At 47.9% G+C, this 23,604-nt stretch overlaps 2 protein-coding genes and 1 long non-coding RNA gene across 4 annotated transcripts; 1 reads left to right on the top strand and 2 right to left on the bottom strand.

Moving 5' to 3' along the window:
- The first annotated feature begins 2,339 nt into the window (after nucleotides 1–2,339).
- LOC147984042 (uncharacterized) lies at nucleotides 2,340–4,002 on the top strand. Its single transcript, XM_087543327.1, has 3 exons — nucleotides 2,340–3,397; nucleotides 3,500–3,608; nucleotides 3,772–4,002. The coding sequence occupies exons 1-2, from the start codon at nucleotides 2,455–2,457 to the stop codon at nucleotides 3,586–3,588; spliced, it is 1,032 nt and encodes a 343-aa protein (XP_087399453.1). The 5' UTR covers nucleotides 2,340–2,454; the 3' UTR covers nucleotides 3,589–3,608; nucleotides 3,772–4,002.
- A 135-nt stretch (nucleotides 4,003–4,137) lies between these two features.
- On the bottom strand, nucleotides 4,138–10,301 carry LOC147984041 (uncharacterized). 2 transcript variants are annotated; one of them, XR_015615823.1, is made up of 5 exons: nucleotides 8,893–10,301; nucleotides 8,423–8,540; nucleotides 8,014–8,349; nucleotides 7,497–7,664; nucleotides 4,138–6,435 (listed from the first exon to the last, which is right to left on the bottom strand). It is a non-coding gene; the product is annotated as an uncharacterized LOC147984041 (long non-coding RNA). The 2 variants fall into 2 exon arrangements; XR_015615822.1 differs by having other exon boundaries at nucleotides 4,138–7,664; nucleotides 8,893–10,295.
- A 7,804-nt stretch (nucleotides 10,302–18,105) lies between these two features.
- LOC147984040 (uncharacterized) lies at nucleotides 18,106–18,648 on the bottom strand. Its single transcript, XM_087540960.1, has one exon. It carries the CDS (start codon nucleotides 18,646–18,648, stop codon nucleotides 18,106–18,108), a length of 543 nt encoding a protein of 180 aa, XP_087397086.1.
- Nucleotides 18,649–23,604: the final 4,956 nt, after the last annotated feature.

The following is a 23,604-nucleotide window of genomic DNA, read 5'->3' as shown; positions in this document are numbered from 1 at the left end:
TCCCTCCGACGAAAAATTGACTGACTCAAAGTCGGATCAGGACTGAAGTGTAGCTAAACTGCTAGCTGCTTCTGTTTCAAACGAACATGCACTACATCTCAATCTTCGATTAGTTACCTACATACTCTTCGCGCTTTTTTTTTCAACCTAACTAAGCATCGTTACATTTCTTGACTTAGTCAATGATGGTGTGGACGAACTTTGTGTGATGGATGTGAGTGGTGAAAGCTGTATTGGACGTATTTGTTCCGCACAACACTTACACATGCACCGATGATTTCCGTGTGCACGAGCACGGCGGCGCCGTCATACTCGTCCCCGCAAGTCGTTCCTCTGCAACCACATACACTAGATGCGGAGCTCATGGAGCTGGCAGTACAAGGCGGCGAACGTCGATTGGGCTCAGTCCACTAGCCATGTATCCCAATGAAATGATACTACTAGCCATGTATCTTTTTATTTTGATTGATTTTTGAGGTAGCTACCTGCTTATTTCAAGCAGTAACTAGCCATGTATCGAAATGCATAAAACAACATCTGAAATTTTTGTGCACCAATTTTTGGTCGGAACAAAATTATATATGATGTTTTTTTATAACACACACGCAAAATTATATATTGGTCTCATGTTTTTGGTACCGGTCCCATCTCTGTTTGATACTTTTCAGTACTTCTGTTTGGGTAACTCCTATTTTTGCACTACTCGATTAATTTCGTTTCGGTAACTCCTATTGTTACGTGAGGATGAAGATCACCACAGATTACATCTGAGCTGAAGTATTCATTTTTTTTCACGGGACAGAACTGAAGCAATCATTGTAACAGTCGGACTTCATCGCATGTTCGTCACGAAATAATAGTCGAACCGTGCACATCATCCAAGCGTACAACGACACGTAGTATGAGTGGCAAAGTTGAAAAAGTTTGCTTGCTGCCAGACCGATAGTAGCATCGATCGAAGAAGCGAGCGACCCCATCGGTCGTTTAGTGCTGATTGCTGAATCGTTCATGGCAAAGGCTGGCTGTGATGGGCCGAATTGGTGCAAAGAGTTTGGTGGCCTTGTGCAATATCCGGAGGTAGCAAAGGAGCGGGCTTCCCTTTTCTTTCTTGGTAAAAGAGGCTCACAGTCGCCTGACGGTGGTACTACAGCTAGCTAGCATCCATGCATATGCAGATTTCAATTGCATTGTATCCATGCTTGGGCCACCATTTGCCTTTGCGCCGCAAGTACGTACTCCTAGCTAAGCTAGCTCACGCCTCAAAAAAAAGAGAAAAAAAAGCTAAGCTAGCTCTCCATCATTCCATGCACATGAGTCACATAACCACACTCGGAGTACATGCGCGATTGCGCGCTGGAGATGGACGGTGAGGTGATATATCGACCATATACAGAAGAGACTGACAATCCAGCAGCAGCAGCAGCAAACATGGCACAAAGCGCAACTGTAAAACAGGTCTTGCTTGCCATTTAGTTATCGCCAAATTAAGAAGATCGACGGAGAAACAAACACACGGGCCGTACATGCATGGCTAGAGAAACTCTAGACCGAGTACGTAGTAGCAGTAGAGACCATGCAATGCCTGCTGCTCAAGCATGCATACCGTACCAATACATACCATGCCTGCTGCTAATTAATCAGCTCCATTACAACTAATATAGAAGCTCAGATCGAATGACCAGACACACGCGGACGCAACACTGCACACTTATTTTGCACACCTCCAGCCAGGGAAGGCTCGACCTGGACCCGGCGGATCCTGACCTCAGACCGCGGCGTCGCCTGCGCCTTCCGCTCCCTGCTGCTCCAGGTCGCCGGCCATGCAAGCCCGGATCTTGTCGGCGATGATATGGGCGATGTGGCCGAGGATCCCCATGGTGCTCAGGAGAGCGGGGATGGCCACCACGCCGCAAACAAAGCCCTCGAGAAAACCCACGTCGTATGGACTCATGGCCACCACGCCGATGAGGCTTAATTACGTGGTAGAGTTGGAAGAGGACGGCCGGGGTGGGTCACTTATAAAGAGAGACGTTGCAAGCTAGCCTCCTTCGATCCCTGTCCCTTTCTGCTGCTGCTGAATTTTTCTCCATTCACCGTACGTAAGCGCGTAGGGGTGAAAAAAACGAACGGTGCATGCACGCGACGCGCCAATTTCTTTTCTTCTCTTATGAGGCCAGCAGCACATGCGCGAGACGCAACCGTACGTCCCAAAATGGGAAAAACGCGTCGCTCGGCACGCAGCGATTTAGTTAAAGTCCGGTCGGGCCGTCGCCATCGCTCGTCTGTGTATCGTCAATGGCGAGCTGTCCTCGACCCAGAGTAGGAGTATTTCACGACTCGACGTGCTTGGAAAACGGGGTTGCAAGCGCGCACCAGTCTTATTTCGTGAAAGAATTCATTTCACCTTATCTAGTAGGAGTACGTAGTACATCGTTGGTGTTGGTGCACTACTGCATGCATGCATGCAGTGCGTACGCTTTTCTTTTTCTTATTTCCAATGTGAGTCGCGACGTGTGTAGACATCACATGCATCAGCTTGCAGCGATCGCCCTCTCCCTCCTCCTCCTCGTCGCCGCGGCGCCGGCCGCCGTCACCTGTAGCGAGGAGCTTGCTGCAGTGCTCCAGTGCCACCCGGCGCCGGCGCTCACGGACGCCGCGGACGGCGCGGCGTTCCGCGCCACCGTCCTGCCCCTCCTCGCCGCCCTCCCCTCCGCCGCCGCGCCGACGCGCTTCGCCTCCCTGCATTCCGACGGCGCGTTCGCCCGGGGGTTCTGCTTCGGCGACTCCGCCACGCCGCCTTCAGACTCCGACTGCGTCCGCTGCCTGTCCGACGCCGCCAGGAACCTCACCGCCGGCTGCGGCGCCACCAGCCGTCGCGCCGGCATCTTGAGCCAGGGCTGCTCGCTCTCGTACGCCGACACCAACTTTTCCTCGCCCGGCCAGGACGCCTTCCGAGCGCGCTTCCACCTGGCGCTCCCGAGCGACGCCGCCGCCCCTGCTTCTGACTCTGAGACCAGCGCCGGGGTCCTCTACTCCGCCGGCCTGCACGCCGAGCTCGTCGCCATGGCGCAGCTCATGGCGCAGCGCGCGGCCGGAAGGCTCTCCAAGCCGGTGATGCCAGCCAGCACGAGGGTGGTTCACAAAACCATCGTGGAGAAAGGCTGCGGCTGCGGCTGCGACTTCGCCATCGTGAGCAGCACGGTCCGCGTGCGTGTGCAGTGCGCCGGCGACCTCACGGCGGCGGACTGCGCCGGGTGCCTGCAGGACTCGGCGCAGGCCGTGGGCTGGGACCTCGACGCGGCCCGCGGCGGCCGCGGTGGTGGGTTTCAACTGCCACGTTCGGTTCGATGTCTCCACCGCAGCGACCAGAGTGATGACCCCAGCGACCACAGCGGCCGTGAGTTCTCGATCCTACTAATGGCCTAGGATCTTTCTTTCCTTTTCCTTTCATTCAAAAACGAATGGCACTGACACACAACAAATTTTGGTTTCCACACAGTTCTCCGTGTAGGCCTTCTAGCTTTGATCATAGCCAACTTCATTCTGATAGTAGCCAACTACTGCACTCCTTCTCGCCGTCGCCGGTGAAGAGAACACAACACCGGCAGGTACTCTTTTTCTTTTTTTCTTTTCTTCGTTTTTGCTTTTGCTATATTTCTTTACTCATGCACAAGGGGAAAAATGCAACAAAATCGTAGCATATTCCAGTTTTCTTACATACATACTCATGCATGTTGGCCACTCTCGATTGTGCATGGAGTATCTTCTTAGTAATCTCCAGAGGGTCGGTGACAAAGATGATGAGAAGCGAGAACAGGCTACAGCAATCCGCAAAATAAGAAGTTCAAGAGTGTGGCGCTTCATGTTACTAGTAAGCGTGCACGTGCAATGTACGTATAACCGTGAGAAGAAGAAAAATCTCCCGTGTAAGCATATTTTTTACATGTACGTAATACATAATATATGGATTCTGCAAAGAGGAAGTTAAGTACTTCCAGGGAATGGACTCTAGCATGTAGTATTGCTAATTAACATCTCCTTGTAAACGATATGAGAATTATTTGAGGAATAAAGTCTAATTTAGATTAAAAAAATTAACATGGTGAAAAATTATATTTGTTATCCGACTGATATTGTAAAAGACTTGTCGACTTACATGGAGCAGGGCGGCATAGAAACAAACATAGTTATTGCTAGTTTTGTTGCTATTCATAAATATTTTCCGCGGCTTCTGGTGAAGAATGAAGTCCGTAAACAGGTGAAAATAAAAATAATAGGAGAGTGGTCATTTTGCCATGGAGCGTTTCTTTCCTAGTAAGCTCTGGCACAAACTGCGGCCCAGAAATTCATCTCATTCATATTTGGTTAGTTTTGCAGACATGTAATTCATCTCATTCTTATTTGGTTAGCTTTGCACACATGTAGCCAATTCATGCACAAATGCCGGTGGTGAGGAATATAGGAAATACATAAATAAAAGCATATCACCATATCACGTATCATTTGAAAACTGCATTATCTAATTGAACTACAAGATATAACCGTAGTGGGACTTTTGCCAAAATGACATATATGAGCCATCATCTCATCTCACAAAACCTCGAAACTTCAAAAATTATATCTAACCATAACAAATTTATCGTTTGAAAATGGGCTGTGATATTTGGCACACGTGTGCCATATAAGCAAAACTGCCACACTTCTACTTTTTTCATTTTAAAGTACCACATGATCCCTCGTCCTTTGACCTCGCCTCCTCCCAAACGACCCCGCAGGCTCGCCCGAGAAACTTGCTTCTCCCGCACATCTCGAGTGCTCACCCCCGAGAAAACTGTCACTTCTTCACGTCTACCACATGATTTCTCCTCAGGACAAAGTTACCATGGTATTTGTATGCAAGTTATCAGGCCTGTGTTGCATAACTTACCGTGCTATTTACATAGAACGTATCATGTACTATGCTTCAACAACTACACCCCTTCAAAGTTACCACTGTGTTTTGTACACAAGTTATAAGGTCTTCGATGTGTAAAATACCGTGGTACTTACACATAAGTTATCAAGGTATATGTACATCAACGTCCCCCCAGTCAAAATTACCGTGGGGGATTGTACATGAGTTACCGGGTCTACAGTTCGTATATTTCATGGTACTTGCACCTAAAAACCTGGGTGTGTTTCGGTAGCTTTTTCCATAGGTCAAAAATTACCATTGTGTTTTTTGCATAACGTATCACGCATATAGCACGTGTGCCCCTCATGACACTAAACATTATGTGACTTTCCCGTGGCACGCCATGTGTTGTGTTCATCCAAGAGGCCCACACGCTATGCGAGTGTATGTTTTTAACAACTTATTTTCCTTTGGTAAAAGAGTTACCATCATGTTTATATTGCAAATTATCGGTTATGCGGTGCTTATATTATCATGTTATTTACACAAAAATTATTGTGGATGTTTTGGACAACTTTTTCCCGGAACAAAAAGTTATTATGGTGATTTTAGGTAACCTATCAAGCCCGTAGTGGTTAAAATATCATGCTATTTACACAAAATTTATCAGGGATATGTTTCAGCAACAAATCCCCCCCCCCCCCCCATGGGTCAAAAACTTATCATGGTGTTTAGTTATCGTAGTGCATATGTTTTCATGCTATATACACATAAAAATGCCAGGGGAGGGAGGTATACTGCCGTGCTATTTACACAGAAGATATCGGAGTATCTTTTTAAAAAAAATCCCTACGATCAAAGTTACTACCATGGTGTTTCTACCTCATTTATCAGATGTGCGTTGCGTATATTACCATCTATTTACACATAAATTATCAGGTATCTTTTCACATTTGTCTTTCCAATGGTTAAAGTTACCACGATTTTTGTATCTAAATTATCAGGTCTATGGCGTGAATGTTATCGTGCTATTTACAGAAATTACCGAGGGACGGGTTCAACAAATTTATTCTCAATGATCAAAGTTACCACGATGCTTGAAACAAAAAGTTTTTCAGTGCTAACATATTAAAGGCAAAACATGTCAAAAACAGTATTTCCCTTAGCTTGTTCAACAATGAGTGTCATAGGTGAAGTAGTTAGCTCCCTTTGTTGATTACCTGCAGACCAAAGATCAAATCCTAGTCCAAGCATTATTTTTGCCGAAAATCATGCAGGAAAGGAAGAAGATCGGGAGGGAACTGATGGCGCTCGATGCGTGTGGCAGTTTCGCAATCTGCCACACGGTTGTCATATACATATTTCGTTTGAAAATTGTACTATTGATTTGATTGAACCACAGAAACTGCGAGTAGTAGGATGCTACTGGATTTATAAAATCGGCACGACACTCCTCCAACATTATGATGCTCCATAGCCCGTAGGCATAAACACCTTTTACTTTTGTTTCATCTTTCATATCCCTCGCATGAATGATGAACCTGCATATATTATACTTTTGAGAGATGCTTGAAAATAAAGGAAACGGAAAATCTTCAATATTGTTGTCGACGTCATGACTCGTCGGTGAAGACGTGCCATGGCCAATCCAGTTCTGGTATGAATTCATAGTTCACACTTTTCCCTACAATCCTAAGTCTGAAACAGACAAAATAAGGAACTAACTGGAGCTTGTGCCTGATTCTATTTACCCAAAGTAGCAGAGCAAATAAAATGAATACAACATGAGAGAGAGAAAAATATATACCCAAGCTTGCACTTATTTAATGTATATTGAGGTGCTAGATATTACACAAAAAGTTGTCCAACAAAATACCATAGAAAGGTTGTCACTGTAATACTGAAAGCAATAGCCAAAGATCACTGTATAGTTCTTTCAGAGAAATAAAATGGCGAGCTCGCTTCACCACCCAATCTAAATGCATGCGTCTCAATCCGAATTGCTACATGATCAGGTAATTTTGCATGTAACCTTAGTTGTCCAGAACACAGGGGCTCATGCCTACATGATCACCATAACTGGAGTTTTCTCAGTTTTTTTTTGGTAATAAATGTTAGATGCTGAAAGGAGTAAGTCATCCTAGTGTTACGGCCTCTAGGGCATTTAAATTTGGTCTCAGTTAAGAAGATTAGTCCAAAATGACGCATCATCAGTATTCCCCATCATATTTCAAGTAGTACTCTTGAATTAGTTTACACCAAAAAGTACTATAGCACAGTATGGATTGGATTCTCTTTTCATTTTGAAATTAAACTGTGATCAGCATATATGAAAAGTAAGTTCAAACAGCTGAACAAAAAGTCGATTTTTCTTTGCAAAATTGCTAAAGTAAGTTTCTAGCAGTGCACCTAGACTCTGAATCAAACTGAGAGCCAATAGTTAATTAGCACCACCACCATTTATTATGAAAAAAGTACCACCATATGGATATGCCTGCTCTTCTAATTCTATTTGAGCACATCATCTTACCATCCACACTCCAAACACACCAAAACAGACTCTGAATTAAACTAATATCGATGAGCATGAAGAACACCTCACCGTGGAGGAGGGCCGCCTGCATCGTGAGTTGCGCAGCGCGGTGGGCGGGTGATCTGCACCGCAGAGGAGTTGGACTCGGCGGCCTGCAAATGTAGCGGAGGAGGCTAGCATACACAGCCTGGGACACTTAGTAGAATCAAATGGATCTGCGTCTAGTTGGTTAGTCTTCTGCAACGAAAAGATGAACTGGATTGTTAGAAATCATGTGAAAATGCTTACGCACCAAATCCTAACGAAAATTGCAAGACTATTGAAAGTACACAAAACCCAGTATCGCACGTCTGTTCAACATGAGAAGTAAATTAGCACAGTTGATCCGACGGACATTAGAATAAATACATACACAAAATCCAGTTTCAGAATTGCAACATATGAACTTAACAGGAATTTCAGTCGCAGCACTTAGAATTAAGTTTTCGGCAGTTCGGCACAGGGCGTATCAAATAAAAACACACAAGATTTGAAATTTCCTTTGTCAGAACAGCAAGAAAGGAATAGGGATCCCAAAGGAATATACCAGCGAGGTCTGCGATGAAGGGATGGCTGGGCCATCCAGTGGTGTTGCTCACGAGATCAAGCAGCTACAGTCGTGCGCCACACGGGAGGCTGACTGAATGGCAGAAGCGTGCGCTCACCAGATGGTTGGCCAGGACAACCTTGGCGCCCTTCCCCATGAGGAACTTGATGGACGGCATGGAGGCGCGGATGCGGTTGTCACCAGTGATGTTCAGGCCGTCGTCCAACAGAACGTTCAGATCGGCACTAAGGAACACCTTCTCCCCCCTGAGGCCCTTGTCACCCAGGGTGCCTGCGCACCTCTTGGTCGCCATTTCCTCCTTGGTCTCCCCTTCCCCTGCACCAAATCCGACTCCGTAAACATCATAATAGTCCGCAGAGGAACCAGATTCAGACCATTGGAGATTTACCACGCAAGAGATCGATCGGGTTAATGGCAATTGAACATCACATTCTTCCATTCGAAAGTAGGTTCATGAATCCTTGTGATGATTTTGTGGGTGTTCTCTACCACACTGAATTCAAAATCTGCAAAAATAGAAAGGAACAAATTTTAAGCTGCGGGTGTGTAAGTGTAACTGAAGAACCTCGTCTTATGACGGAGGGATCACTCCTCGGCAGGAGGCTTCTCCGCCTGCGCCATGGATTCCTGACGCAAGTGGCGGAACACGGTGAGGACGGTAGGAAGGGAGCAATATCGCCATGGCCTCGACGCACTCCCTTGAGCTTGTGACTCCCATCATGGTGGAGATCGTGAAGCCGGCAACGTCGCAGGGGAAGCGAAGATGCGTTGAGAGGAGGATCTGGGAGGCTGCGGCTTGCAAGGCTTCTGGTAGGGACCGCGAGGCGGGGAGAGGATTGTGGAGGAGGAGTGATGCACCTGGTGCCGCGCGGAGGAACGCCAATAACTGCTCCATCGCCGGTCGATTGGATCTACGGCGGCACGACTGATGTCCATCGCCTGGAACTTCTTCCCGAGTTGTGTTGCCCAATAATGCTAGAGTCACGGACAATCACGGGCGTTTTACGAGGCTTACTTCTAAACAAATCTCTCTGCCCCTCCTGATTTTCAGGGGGTGTGGGGCCTTCCCCTCCTAATATGCAATTCTACTGGTCCACCTCATCTAGCCCGTGAACCCCGTATTAAAATCCCCCGTTGATGTAGCATTACTCATGTGTTGCCTCTGCGCGGTAGCGCTCGAAGAGGGGAGGCCCTGTGGCAGTGCGGCTTGGTGCATGTCGGGGGCGGCTGACTCTGGCCTCCTCCTCCTCCTCCTCGGCCGCCGCGGCCGCCGTAGTTGCTACGCTCACCGCAGGCCGCCATAGTTGTTGCCGCCGCCGTAATTGTTGTCGCCCTGGTGATCTCGCCCGTCCTCGGCCACGACCACCGTCTTCGTAGCCCCATTGGCACGCACGCTCTCTTCCGTCGCCGCTATCACCGCCTCCATGGTGGGCAAGGTTGCTGCGGATCCGTTCTTTTCGATGTGGGGCCAAAGAAAAATGGGTCGAGGAGCCACGATTCCGGTGGAATCAATCCGGAAATCCGGAGCTGCGGGCGTGGATCGGGGATGGAAATTGACAGACCATAGAGCGTCTGCTCGGCAGAACATCCAATCCGGGACGTTGATTTGCGTGGCAGATCATTAGCGTAATTTCAACGGTAGGATCTACTTAAGTTGATTTCATCGGAGGGCTTTGGTTATCCCGTATACAGTTTGTTATGTGGAGTTAAGAGAATTTACGTTTGCTTTTTTAATAATAGTGTAGATTTTCGCCACCGTTTCCTTTTCTGTTCACCGGTTAATCAGTAGTGTTCGAGAACAGTGTATGTGGATGGTCCATCGGTAGGTGCATGCATGACTGCCTACTCCTGTGTTGTTTTCGTCCAGCTATATATGCATGTCGTACTAAGTTGTGGTAGAATTGATTAATAATCAGGCACCCCAATTTGGACAAGTGTTAACTTCTCATTTTATAGTTGATGAGGTGTTAACTTGCCTGCACGTACGAGCTGTTTACTAGTAATAAACTGTTGATGTGAGCAGCAGCATGCATCTCCGGACGAGCAGCAGCAGCATGCAGTGCGTGTCCACATGAACCGCCGCAAATGTACCGAGCAATCGTCAGCTTGGTAGACTTCGTGCGCAATATCAACCATCACTGTAATTCAACTAAAGGAAAACATCACTGATCATTTTTTTTGTATTTAGAACCATGTACTTCACATAAATTAACCTGCTCTCAACCTCTGGCCCTCCCGTCATTTATATTTCATGTATGTCGTAGTTGTGTAGTCGTGCGTGGTTGTCTTTGTTTGTGTCGGTGTGGAGTTGTGCTACACTCGTTGTTCGCAGCGAGAGGTAGAGGTGGTTGTATGGCTGTATTTCTCTCCTTCTATAAAGCTAAGGTACGCAATTTGCGTACTCTCAAAAAAAAAATTTGTTCACACTTCGCCAAACAGTCTTTTTATATAAAGCACAAATGGTCAAATAGATACAAGGGCTATTTTGTTCAAAGTCAGAAAGGGTATAATTTTGAACTGTTTCTACCATCGATATGTAACATCAGATACCGTATCGATAGGTTTTAGTAAACAGTTTTCATTTTATTTTTTTATTGAACTTTTCTGCATCTTATGTGCCATGTGTTGGAGCAACTCGCAGCGGACGCTATGCTCATATTGCAATCGATGAATGTGCACTCCGACTTATCTTACCTATGAAAGAACGAAAGGTTCGACCAGGGGAGTGAATCTGCGACTACACATTTTTAATTTAGGGATTGCAAATCCAACAGAGAGCATATCAGACAAAGTGGCTTATCCTTTTTACTTGGCATGAATCCCCACTCTTCGGCATTCGCCAAAGCCCCTATCAATAATATGCTTTTATTGGGACACAAAGATAGAAATGTAGGATGACATTTAAATACACTGTCTTTTTTAATTTATCTTTTTTTCTTTGGGGTCTCCAACATATTTATACTTCAATTCCTTGGGACTAATACTTGTTAATATACTCATGAATATTTTTTGTCCCCTAATCATGTGTCATTATCACCAAAACGTAGTTAGAGGCAAAGACATCGTTTCACCCACTTCCATTCTCAACAACGCAGACGCGGCAATGATGCCAAGGAAATCGTAAAATCACTAGAAGGCGGAAGGAAAATATTCTTTATAATGTTAAATAATAATAGATTTCACCCACTTCAGGAAATTTGATGCCATTGAAGTGAAATTTTAGATGCATGTACACTGTCGGAATCGGGGCTCCGGGGACCCAACAAGGTTCGAACTCTGGGGATCGCTGGTTCCTTCGGCCTACTCAACCTCTTTGCTTCGCGGCCTCATGGCGACACTCCGGCGTGTTCGAGCTACGGAAGAAGAACGATGAACACGGCAATTTACCCAGGTTCGGGCCACCTTACGATGTAAGACCCTACTCCTGCTTGGTTGGGATTGCTTGAGGATGAGAGATAGTATAAAGGTGGGTTCTGGCTAGCTAGGGTTTGATTCTCTCCTATGGCGCCAGCTTTCCCTACTTATACTGGCCTTGGTCCTCTTCCCCCGAAAACACAAGGCGAAAAGGGTTGCCACAACGGCTAGTTTGAAGGGGGACAGGACTACAGTTTATCCTGACAAAAGTAGTCTTCGCCTGTTAAAGCCTCCTGCCGTGACGAGCTGGTGGGCTCGGGGATGACCTCTGTCCTGGTGAGCCCCCAGCCTTGGTCTTCTTGCACCAAACAGGAAACATTTGGAAATTGCTTTGGGAACGGCAAGCTGGCCTACTCCCTTAGCACAAAAGAGGAAAGCCTCCTTGTCTGTGTCTGCTGGCACGGCTCCTGGCGCCGCTCGATGTGGCTCGCGTCACCCACGTGCGGCGCGAGGCGGGGCTTAGCAACCCTCGACATGTCCGCCCCGCGAGGGACCTCGGGAGGCCACCTTGCGAGAAGGCCTCGGGGAGCTCCTGACGACGCTTGCTGACGTGCGCCTTGCGAGGCGGGGGCCCTCGCGAGGGTCTTGCTCATGAAGTCCAATGGTGGGCCGTGCTAGGCCCATGGCATGCGCCACGTCCTGGGCCGCAGGCAGACGGGCCTGGGTACCCCCAATCTCAGGGCCCAACATACACTTTGATAAGCACACGTACAAGCCAGCTATAACTCAAAAATAAAAATTTGCATGTCGTCCTCACTCAAGGAAAAATTACCCCCATAGACTACCTAAAACCACCCATGAAAATCGTCTTGTCCCTTAGAGCATCTCCAGCCGTTGGCCCCTCAGGGGACGTCTAAAAGCGCCGCCTGGGGGTGAGACGGCGCAAAAAATGGCCCTGGGGACGAGTCGGTCCCCAGCCGTCGGCCCCCAGGGCCGCCCCCAGGCGCGTATTAAAATAAAAAAAGAAAGACCGTTCGGCGAAGTTATGATAAAAACTAGTTAAATTTCGGCCAAACATGGCAATTTTCGGTGAAATTCGCGCATTTTCATTACATTAACCTAATCTAAAAAAGAAAGGGGCTGAAGTCGTCGCCGCCGTCGCTGCCATCGTCGTCGTCGGCCTTCTCCTCCTTGACGCGGGCGCCCCTGCTGGACCCCTGCCCGGCGTCGCCATGACGGACTGGCGGCGGCGCGTCGTCATCGTCGTCGCTGTTGCATAAAGACGACGACCCCGTCTTCATCGCGGCCGCGTCAGCGCTCCTCGAAGCGGCGCAGGGCGGGGCGCTGGCGCTCCTTCTCCTTCTCCCGGCGCGCCTTCTCCATCGCAATGGAGTCCTGACGCGCCCATTCTAGGGCCGCGTCGTCGTCGTCGAACTCCGCCTTCACCGGAGCCAGCCCCGGCTCCGTCTTCACCGGCGCCAGCCCCGGCTCCATCTTTGGCTTGACGAACCGCGGAGGAGCCGACGAGGAGGAGGCGCGCTGGCCGCCCTCGTTGATGACGATGCCGACGCTGCGAGTGCGCCGACCGATTGGCGTCTCCGCCGCGGGCTCGGCCTTGACGCCGAGAAGCGCCGAAGAACCGGAGGAGTGGAAAGATGAGCGAGAGGAGGAGGCGAACCTCCTTGGTGCCCATGCACGTCGGTATTGCGACGGGGCGGCCCCCGTCGCAGGATAGGTCAACGGTGGGTTATTGCCGCCGTCGAGGTACGCCAGCACGCCATCCAGCATGCGGCCGGGGATGCCCCACCACAGGTGGCGCCCCTCGTTGTTCTTCACGCCGCCGACCATCGAAGCGCCGTTGGTGGAGGCCAGGCGCTGCTGCTGGCGGCGCCGGAAGTACGCCGCCCAAGCCGTGTGATTGCCGGCGGCGTACTGGGGGAGGGAGCGCTCGTCGTCGGTCAGGGAGGCGCGCGCGACCTCGACCTCCTCGGCGAAGTACCTGGGCTTCGCCACGGCGTCGGGTAACGGGGGAACGGGCACTCCCCCGTCGCTGAGCCGCCACCCCGTCGGCCCGGCGCGCATGTCCGGCGGCGCCGGGATGTTCGCCTGGAACAGGAGCCAGGACTCCTGTTCGCGGAGCGAACGGCGGCCGAAGCCGTTCGCCGCCGCCTCGTCTCCGGGGAAGCGCTCTGCCATGACGACGGGCTCGGCGATGGTAGAGAGGGAGAGAGGGGGGCTGCCGGTGGCGCTCGGGAAAGGAAGACGGAGACGGAGAGAGAGGGGCTGGGCGGCGGCGAGGGGCGAGTCTGGTGTGGGCACAGGCGACCGCCGGCTTTTATAGCCGTTCCGCGCCCGTGTGTACGCGTGCGAGGGAGGGAAGGCGTCGGCGCGCCGCCCGTGAGGAATCAATGGCAAGGCTGACCGGCGGCAGCCTTGCCATTGATTCCCCGCGGGAACCGAGGCAGTTGGGGGAAGACGAGCCGCTGTGTCCCTGACGCGGCTGGCCCGCGGCTTTTTCGCGCCAAAACAGTTCGCCCCGGCGCCCCCGGGCGCCCACCAGCGCGCCGGGTTCGGCCTGGGTCCGCCGGCGCTATTTTCGGCCCAGGCCAGCGAAAATCGGGCTCCTGGGGGCGTGATTGGGCCGTTTTTTCGGCGTCGGCGCAAAAAAAACGTCTGGGGAGGCCTTCCTGGAGGCGCGGCTGAAGATGCCCTTATGTCGATCCCTCTAGTGCATATGCAATCCATTTAAACTCCTATTTGACATATCAATAATCAAAAACTTCATGTTTCCACTGCATAAAATTAAACAATTTTTCAAAATTAAATCCGAACATAATATAGAGTTGAGATTAATGAACTACTGTAAATAAATAAAACATGAAGTGACATGAGAGATTGTGGCCCATGGAGCCACCACAAATGCTCAACTAGGCCATCTCGAAGTTGTTCATGTGCCATGCGGATCCGGTCTTTGATCTGTTGATGCATTTCAAGAAAATTATGCGGCACTACTTTTGTTTCCTAGGAAAGGACTGAAGTATTCATTCAATTGTAATAGTGGAACTAGGACGTCACATCACATCTTGGTCCGGAAACAAATAGTCGAACCATGCACGCCCAACCATAGAAAGATGACATGTATGGTCGGGGCCTTCTAGCGAGCGACCCCGTGCCCCGTGGTGTAGTGTTGAATCATGCATGCATGCATGACAAACGCGGGCAGGCTCGATCGAATCGGTGCAAGATCAATGGAATATAACATCGACTCAGTCGACTGAGATGTAGTAGCACCGTTTGCCGATCGGTGCAGCGTCTCCTTTTCTTGTTAGATAGAGCAAGGACGGTGACGGGCTGTAAATAATTGAAACCAACACGAGTCGCTCTCGCTGGACGGTGGTAGCTAGGACGTTTAAAGGTTTCACCGGAAGGGAAAAAGATGGCGCAGAGACCGCACATGCCTGCATGCATGCTTGAGGCAGCCCGGTCGATGGATGCACACAGCCACCGCGTCGTGCTCGATCATGCTCGCTGCCAGCCGGAGGTACCTAGCTACCGTTCCTATGTTTCGCGGTTGCGGTGGCGGAAAAGCTTGCTTGATCACATCTCATCTGCAATCTATGTCATTCTTGTATCTAGCTAAGCTAGTCCATGCCTTGCTCGTCATGCACAAGCAGCACAAACACACAGTACAAATTAGAGAGAAAGGTGCAGCGCGCAGCAGTAGCAAGCCCGCAACACAACACGTATGCAACACTTATGCAGATGGGTGCAGCAATACAGCAAAGCCGCCTTTCGCAGTCACATGTCACGGGTTGTAAATGACTGATCCGAACATCGGTCGCTCTCGTCCGCTGGACGGTGGTAGCTTAAAGGTTTCATCGGAATGGAAAAAGATAGCGCAGAGAGCGCACATGCATGCATGCTTGGGCTAGCAGCTCCCTCCCCCGGCCGATCGATGCACACAGACGGCACAGCCACCGCGTCGTGCTCATGCCCGATGGTCCCTAAATTGCTACCGTTCATAGCTATGCCTCGTCTGCAATCCGTGTCCTTGTTGTCTCTTCCGTTTTGTGTCTCTTGAGACGCGTTTCGGCGGTGGCCTCTCGCTCTTCAGCTCGTGCAACCCGCAGCGACGCTGTATGTGGAGCGCACATGTAAGAAAATCATGTGTGAGACCAGTGGCGGAGACAGGCCTGGAGCAGTTAGGGCTATAGCCCCAGGCCTAGAAACAACTTCCTTTATAATTTCTTCATGCAAAGCATAGAAAATCATAGAAGTTTATCACTCAACATAGCACAGCCCCAAGTGTAGTCCGCATCTAGCTCCGCCACTGTGTGAGACGCTACAGCGGGCATGCACGTGTATGTTGCTACGTCTACGTGTGTGCTGTGTAGACCGCACATACACATGCATGCAGTTTGGCCGCGAGGAAGGATGTGCTCTCTTCTCGCAGGCAAAGTGCATACGCGTTTTGAGTTTTGACTAGCTAGTCCTTGACTCCTCGTCGGGATCAGCGAGTACGTAATAGCCACCCCCAGCAAGTTTCAGCGGGGACTAGTAATAGGCTTAATTACTCCGGCCATTAGCAAGGATATGGGCTAAGTTTTAAGTGTCAAAGCCCAACAACGCAACAACGGCCAGATTGCACGTACGGACGTACCTACCCAATACACACCATCCATCCGCTGCACTAATGCATTGTGGGCTTGTGGCAACTTCCTAGACTACATATATTCCGCGCCGACGCTGCGCACGACGCGCTAGGCGGCTAGGGTTAGCACTGCATCGAACACTTGAACATCATGGCCGCTGGGCGTCCGCGCCATCCACGTTCCATGTTTAGCAAAGCTTTTTTGCTGTCGCTCATCAATCCAGTACAATTCTATGGGACAATGATCAGCCGGGCAGCACCGCCACACTCAATTCCTCTAACTTGATCTGAGATAGAGGTATTATGGTTTATAGATTCATAATATTTCAGCGTCATTTTTTATCACACAAACCAATCAATCAATTGTTAGTAGTTAGTTCATTTTCTTGGTTATCAGACCAGTTAACAGATTATGTATCTGTTTGTACTAGAATTGCATAGATCATAAAGAGGAAGACACCACCGAGCAACCTACTTTTGAAGATGCAAATCCAATCATAGAGATACATGCCACAAAGCAAACCTATTGGACATAACAGGTAAAACTTCCGCACATTCAATGGTTGATAGATTATTGCAATTGGTCATCTCTCTCCCAGTCTCAAGTGCAAATATCGAGCCTTTTTTTAGTAATCAAACTTATCAAGACGTGCCTTTGAAATAAAATGGGTGACGGTTTTGTTTGATATTACATGGTGGTATACATTGGGAAGGAAATAGTTGTGAGGTCAAAGTTTATGAGATTATTGATTTGTTCGATCGGCTGGGTTGGGGTCGTAGATCATTCAAACCAGTGAGTAGAAATGTAGCTTTTTTTAATGTAAAAAACATTCTGGTATATGTTTGATATTGCTACAATATTTAAGATTTGAAATATGTTTGTGTTTCAATGCCTTCTTCGCCCCCCCCCCCTCCCCCTATGCTCAAATCCTGGCTCTGCCCCTGTAAGGGCAGGCGCTCGATCGAGACAAATGTCTAATTTAGCACCTGTTTTCACCATTGTCTACATCAAATGATGATGTTGCTGGAATTTTATCTATTTATGGGCTAGCCCAATAACAATTTCAGAAATTCCTAATAAATCATAGAGTCCCACTTAGCCCATTCGTGGCAGGCAAGGGGAACTACTAAAGTTTAGTCTCACATTGCTAGTTTAGAGGGAGTTGGACCTCTTTATAAGGAAGGTTTTTTCCCCACATGTAAGAGCATGAGAATAAGAGGGATATTCACGCGTGCGCCTCCTCCGCCGCCCGCCTCGTCACGACGCGCCGCGGGTTGCTAGAATGAGCCGAGCCGATGTCTAAATTTTGCCACACACTACGGATATATGAAAGGTCGCTCGGGAGCTGGAAAGTTTTGCTGTAGTGGATACTGAATACGAACGCTGCACCCTTCGGCTGCTGCCTGTTCGTTTCGTCTCCCTTGTTCCCTTCAGCTCCCGGCGCAGCCTCTCGCCTTCTTCTCCTGTGTCTATAAAAGGAAGGTCGTTCCTCTCCAGAGAAAAGCATCAGAAAGACCATCTCCCTCTCGCCCGCAAGTTTCTGAGCACTGCGCTGCTGCTACGTTCTTCCCCATCCCGACTTGCGGCGTGCAGCGCAAGTCGGGACAGTAGGCCTCCGAAACCACACCTCTTTGAGACCTGTATGGGAGAAGGGTGATAAGGTTTTTAGGGAGCGCTTCGCGCGACTACTGACTTCTTTGTCACGGACGCCCCGGACTCCGACGACTACTTCCCCGACGACGACTTCTTCCCCGACGTCGACAACCTCCTCAACGACATGGCTGGCGAGGACACCGACCCCAAGTCCAGTGCTACTGCTGCTGCTGCTGTCTCATACGTGTTCTTGTTTTTTCTGTTAGAGGTCCTGCCACAGTTCCTTGTTCTAGTGTTTGCCCTAGATATGTTAAGTTCTACTTCATATATGCAACTTGCTCTACTGTCTGTTCTAGATATTTTCGGTTCTAGTTCACATTTGCATATGTTATTTACCTTCTCTCTGTCAGATTGCATGACTTGCTTTATCTTTACTATTTTTTTGAAAAAAAAAACTCCACCCATATATTGATCAAATAACAATAGTCTTACAATCGTTCATTACATAATTAGCCACACAGGGCGGAATAGAATTACACAATATACCATCGGACATGGTATCAAAACTAAATTTTGCTATCTCATGTGCCACCTTGTTAGCCTGCCTATCAGTGTTAACAATCTTGAGATCAACAATAAACTTGGAGGCACTGATCGCTTCCATTTTTAGATCCACATAAGGAGACCTGTCAACAGTTTCTTTCGCTAGGAAAGATGCAGCAAAGGAGCAGTCAGTTTCCAAGATAATTGGTTTGTGAAGAGAAATACCAATGTACAGCCCGGCGAGGCACGCACGAAGTTCCGCCTCCTCCGCTCTGGAGCACATTCGAGTAAAATCCCAAGAAGACACCAGGAATTCTCCCGGATGATTCTTAGCGACAACCCAAATGCTAGCAGATTTCAAGCTCTCCACAAAACTAGCATCAATATTTATCTTAATATACTCCTGCTCCGGAGGCTTCCAACCAGCACGATCATTCTCTTTTTGCGGACTAAGATTCTCCCCATTCCCCATCACCCCCTTCCCTTTGGTGCTTTGGTCCACTTGCACACGGGCATTGGAAGTGGAGAAAGTCTTCCAATAATTTTCCACGAAGATAACAGATGCATTCACCGATTCTTTTCCTCTTCCAAAAATCAAATCGTTCCTCAGATGCCAAGCTCTCCAGAACATAAATAACACTTGCTCGCGTACCGGAGACCTCAGTTGGTCAAGCAGATAAGCATGGAGAGTTTTGCGCTTACAAGTTAGACTTGGCAAAAGCGTATGATCGTGTGGACTGGCAATTTCTTAAAAGTATGCTTGGGGCTCTTGGTTTTGCGCCAACATGGATTAATTGGATCATGACTTGTGTTACTTCTGTGAAGTTTTCGGTGTGGTTTAATGGACAACTATTGGAACCTTTTTACCCATCATGTGGACTCAGGCAAGGGGATCCTTTATCTCCTTATTTGTTTCTATTTGTGGCTGAGGCTCTCTCTTTGTTGTTAAAGGACGCTTGTGAGAAAGGTGTTCTTAAAGAGTTTAATCTTACAAGACAAGGGCCTGATATATCTCACTTATTGTTTGCGGATGATAACCTCCTTTTTTCAAAGGGTCCATTGACCAAGCCTTAACTGTTAAAACTATTCTGTCGGATTATGAGAAAGGAGCTGGTCAGCTTCTTAGTCCGGATAAGTGCTCCATTAAATTTGGCAAAAAGTGCAGTGTGGAGGATCAGGTGTCCACGATGGTTATTCCAAATATTACTGCTGAAGGTTTTGAGGATAAGTATCTTGGTCTTCCGGTGCCAGAGGGTAGAATGAAGGTTGGGAAATTCTAGTCGAGCAAAGATAAGGCTTTAAAAAGAGCGTCAGATTGGATTGAAAAGTATGCTTCTACTGGTATTAAGGAATCTCAAATCAAGGTTGTTTTGCAAGCGCTGCTAGTTTATGCCATGGGACTTTTTAAATTTCCAGTCTCGTCGATGGTAAAAATGTTAACATTTGGAGAAATAACTGGCTCCCAAGAATTTCGGGACTAAAAATTACAGCTAAAAAGCATCGAACTAGACTGAAGTGGGTGTCGGAATTATTCATAAGCGGGACGAGAAGATGGGATGAAAATTTAATTAGGCATTCATTCTTTCATCATGATGCCGAAGAGATCCTAAACTTACGCATTCAGTTTGTGGGAGACGGTGATCTACTTGCTTGGCACTATGAGAAAAGTGGTATGTTCTCTGTGAAAAGTGTGTACAGACTGGCTTTAAATCTCAAGGACAACAAGGGCGAGACAGGAATATCCAGTGCTGCTGTTAATGAGGAAAGAAGACAGTGGGATGTTATTTGGAAGGCTAAGGTTCCGCAAAAAAAATAGAATTTTTTCTTGGAGAGCTGCGACCAACAGTTTGGCGGTTCAGGTGAATAGTGAAGGAAATATGCCCTAGAGGCAATAATAAAGTTATTATTTATTTCCTTATAATCATGATAAATGTTTATTATTCATGCTAGAATTGTATTAACCGGAAACATAATACATGTGTGAATACATAGACAAACAAAGTGTCACTAGTATGCCTCTACTTGACTAGCTCGTTAATCAAAGATGGTTATGTTTCCTAACCATGAATAATGAGTTGTTATTTGATTAACGAGGTCACATCATTAGTTGAATGATCTGATTGACATGACCCATTCCATTAGCTTAGCACCCGATCGTTTAGTATATTGCTATTGCTTTTCTTCATGACTTATACATGTTCCTATGACTATGAGATTATGCAACTCCCGTTTTCCGGAGGAACACTTTGGGTGCTACCAAACGTCACAACGTAACTGGGTGATTATAAAGGAGCATTACAGGTGTCTCCAAAGGTAGATGTTGGGTTGGCGTATTTCGAGATTAGGATTTGTCACTCCGATTGTCGGAGAGGTATCTCTGGGCCCTCTCGGTAATACACATCACTTAAGCCTTGCAAGCATTGCAACTAAATGAGTTAGTTGCGGGATGATGTATTACAGAACGAGTAAAGAGACTTGCCAGTAACGAGATTGAACTAGGTATTGGATACCGACGATCGAATCTCGGGCAAGTAACATATCAATGACAAAGGGAACAACGTATGTTGTTATGCGGTCTGACCGATAAAGATCTTCGTAGAATATGTAGGAGCCAATATGGGCATCCAGGTCCCGCTATTGGTTATTGACCGGAAACATGTCTCGGTCATGTCTACATTGTTCTCGAACCCGTAGGGTCCGCACGCTTAAGGTTACGATGACAGTTATATTATGAGTTTATACATTTTGATGTACCGAAGGTTGTTCGGAGTCCCGGATGTGATCATGGACATGACGAGGAATCTCGAAATGGTCGAGACGTAAAGATTGATATATTGGAAGCCTATGTTTGGATATCGGAAGTGTTCCGGGTGAAATCGGGATTTTACCGGAATACTCGGAGGGTTACCGGAACCCCCCGGGAGCTATATGGGCCATAGTGGGCCTTAGTGGAAAAGAGAAGGGGCTGCCCTAGATGGGCTGCGTGCCTCCCCCTTCCCCTAGTCCTATTAGGACTAGGAGAGGTGGCCGGCCCCCTCCTCCTCTTTTCCCCCTCCGAGGAATCCTAGTTGGACTAGGATTGGGGGGGGGGAATCCTACTCCCAGAGGGAGTAGGACTCTCCTGCGCCCTCCTCCTTGGCCGGCCAGCCCTCCCCCTTGGCTCCTTTATATACGGAGGCAGGGGACACCTCTAGACACACAAATTGATCCACGTGATCTATTCCTTAGCCATGTGCGGTGCCCCCTGCCACCATATTCCTCGATAATACTGTAGCAGAGTTTAGGCGAAGCCCTGCTGCTGTAGTTCATCAAGATCATCACCACGCCGTCGTGCTGATGGAACTCTTCCCCGACACTTTGCTGGATCGGAGTCCGGGGATCGTCATCGAGCTGAACGTGTGCTCGAACTCGGAGGTACCGTAGTTTCGGTGCTTGATCGGTTGGATTGTGAAGACGTACGACTACTTCTTCTACGTCGTGTCAGCGCTTCCGCAGTCGGTCTGCGTTGGGTACGTAGACAACACTCTCCCGTCTCGTTGCTATGCATCACATGATCTTGCGTGTGTGTAGGAATTTTTTTGAAATTACTACGAAACCCAACAGTGGCATCCGAGCCTAGGTTATTTATGTTGATGTTATATGCACGAGTAGAACACAAGTGAGTTGTGGACGATACAAGTCATACTGCCTACCAGCATGTCATACTTTGGTTTGGCGGTATTGTTGGACGAGACGACCCGGACCAACCTTACGCGTACGCTTACGCGAGACCGGTTCCCTCGACGTGCTTTGCACATAGATGGCTTGCGGGCGACTGTCTCTCCAACTTTAGTTGAACCAAGTATGGCTACGCCCGGTCCTTGCGAAGGTTAAAACGGAGTCTATTTGACAAACTATCGTTGTGGTTTTGATGCGTAGGTGAGATTGGTTCTTGCTTAAAGCCCGTAGCAGCCACGTAAAACTTGCAACAACAAAGTAGAGGACGTATAACTTGTTTTTGCAGGGCATGTTGTGATGTGATATGGTCAAGGCATGATGCTAAATTTTATTGTATGAGATGATCATGTTTTGTAACCAAGTTATCGGCAACTGGCAGGAGCCATATGGTTGTCGCTTTATTGTATGCAATGCAATCGCGATGTAATGCTTTACTTTATTACTAAGCGGTAGTGATAGTCGTAGAAGCATAAGATTGGCGAGACGACAACGATGCTACGATGGAGATCAAGGTGTCGCGCCGGTGACGATGGTGATCATGACGGTGCTTCAGAGATGGAGATCACAGGCACAAGATGATGATGGCCATATCATATCACTTATATTGATTGCATGTGATGTTTATCTTTTATGAATCTTATCTTGCTTTGATTGACGGTAGCATTATAAGATGATCTCTCACTAAATTATCAAGAAGTGTTCTCCCTGAGTATGCACCGTTGCGAAAGTTCTTCGTGCTGAGACACCACGTGATGATCGGGTGTGATAGGCTCTACGTTCAAATACAACGGGTGCAAAACAGTTGCGCACGCGGAATACTCAGGTTATACTTGACGAGCCAAGCATATACAGATATGGCCTCGGAACACGGAGACCGAAAGGTCGAGCGTGAATCATATAGTAGATATGATCAACATAATGATGTTCACCGATGAAACTACTCCATCTCACGTGATGATCGGACATGGTTTAGTTGATTTGGATCACGTGATCACTTAGAGGATTAGAGGGATGTCTATCTAAGTGGGAGTTCTTAAGTAATATGATTAATTGAACTTAAATTTATCATGAACTTAGTACCTGATAGTATCTTGCTTGTTTATGTTGATTGTAGATAGATGGCTCGTGCTGTTGTTCCGTTGAATTTTAATGCGTTCCTTGAGAAAGCAAAGTTGAAAGATGATGGTAGCAATTACACGGACTGGGTCCGTAACTTGAGGATTATCCTCATTGCTGCACAGAAGAATTACGTCCTGGAAGCACCGCTGGGTGCCAGGCCTGCTGCTGGAGCAACACCAGATGTTATGAACGTCTGGCAGAGCAAAGCTGATGACTACTCGATAGTTCAGTGTGCCATGCTTTACGGCTTAGAATCGGGACTTCAACGACGTTTTGAACGTCATGGAGCATATGAGATGTTCCAGGAGTTGAAGTTGATATTTCAAGCAAATGCCCGGATTGAGAGATATGAAGTCTCCAATAAGTTCTATAGCTGCAAGATGGAGGAGAACAGTTCTGTCAGTGAGCATATACTCAAAATGTCTGGGTATAATAATCACTTGATTCAATTGGGAGTTAATCTTCCAGATGATTGCGTCATTGACAGAATTCTCCAATCACTGCCACCAAGCTACAAGAGCTTCGTGATGAACTATAATATGCAAGGGATGAACAAGACTATTCCCGAGCTCTTCGCGATGCTGAAAGCTGC

Source organism: Triticum urartu, chromosome 2A, assembly GCF_056163025.1.
Source record: "Triticum urartu cultivar PI428250 chromosome 2A, HENAU_Tu73, whole genome shotgun sequence".
Lineage (NCBI taxonomy): Eukaryota > Viridiplantae > Streptophyta > Magnoliopsida > Poales > Poaceae > Triticum > Triticum urartu.
This window is presented reverse-complemented; position numbering and strand designations above follow the sequence as displayed.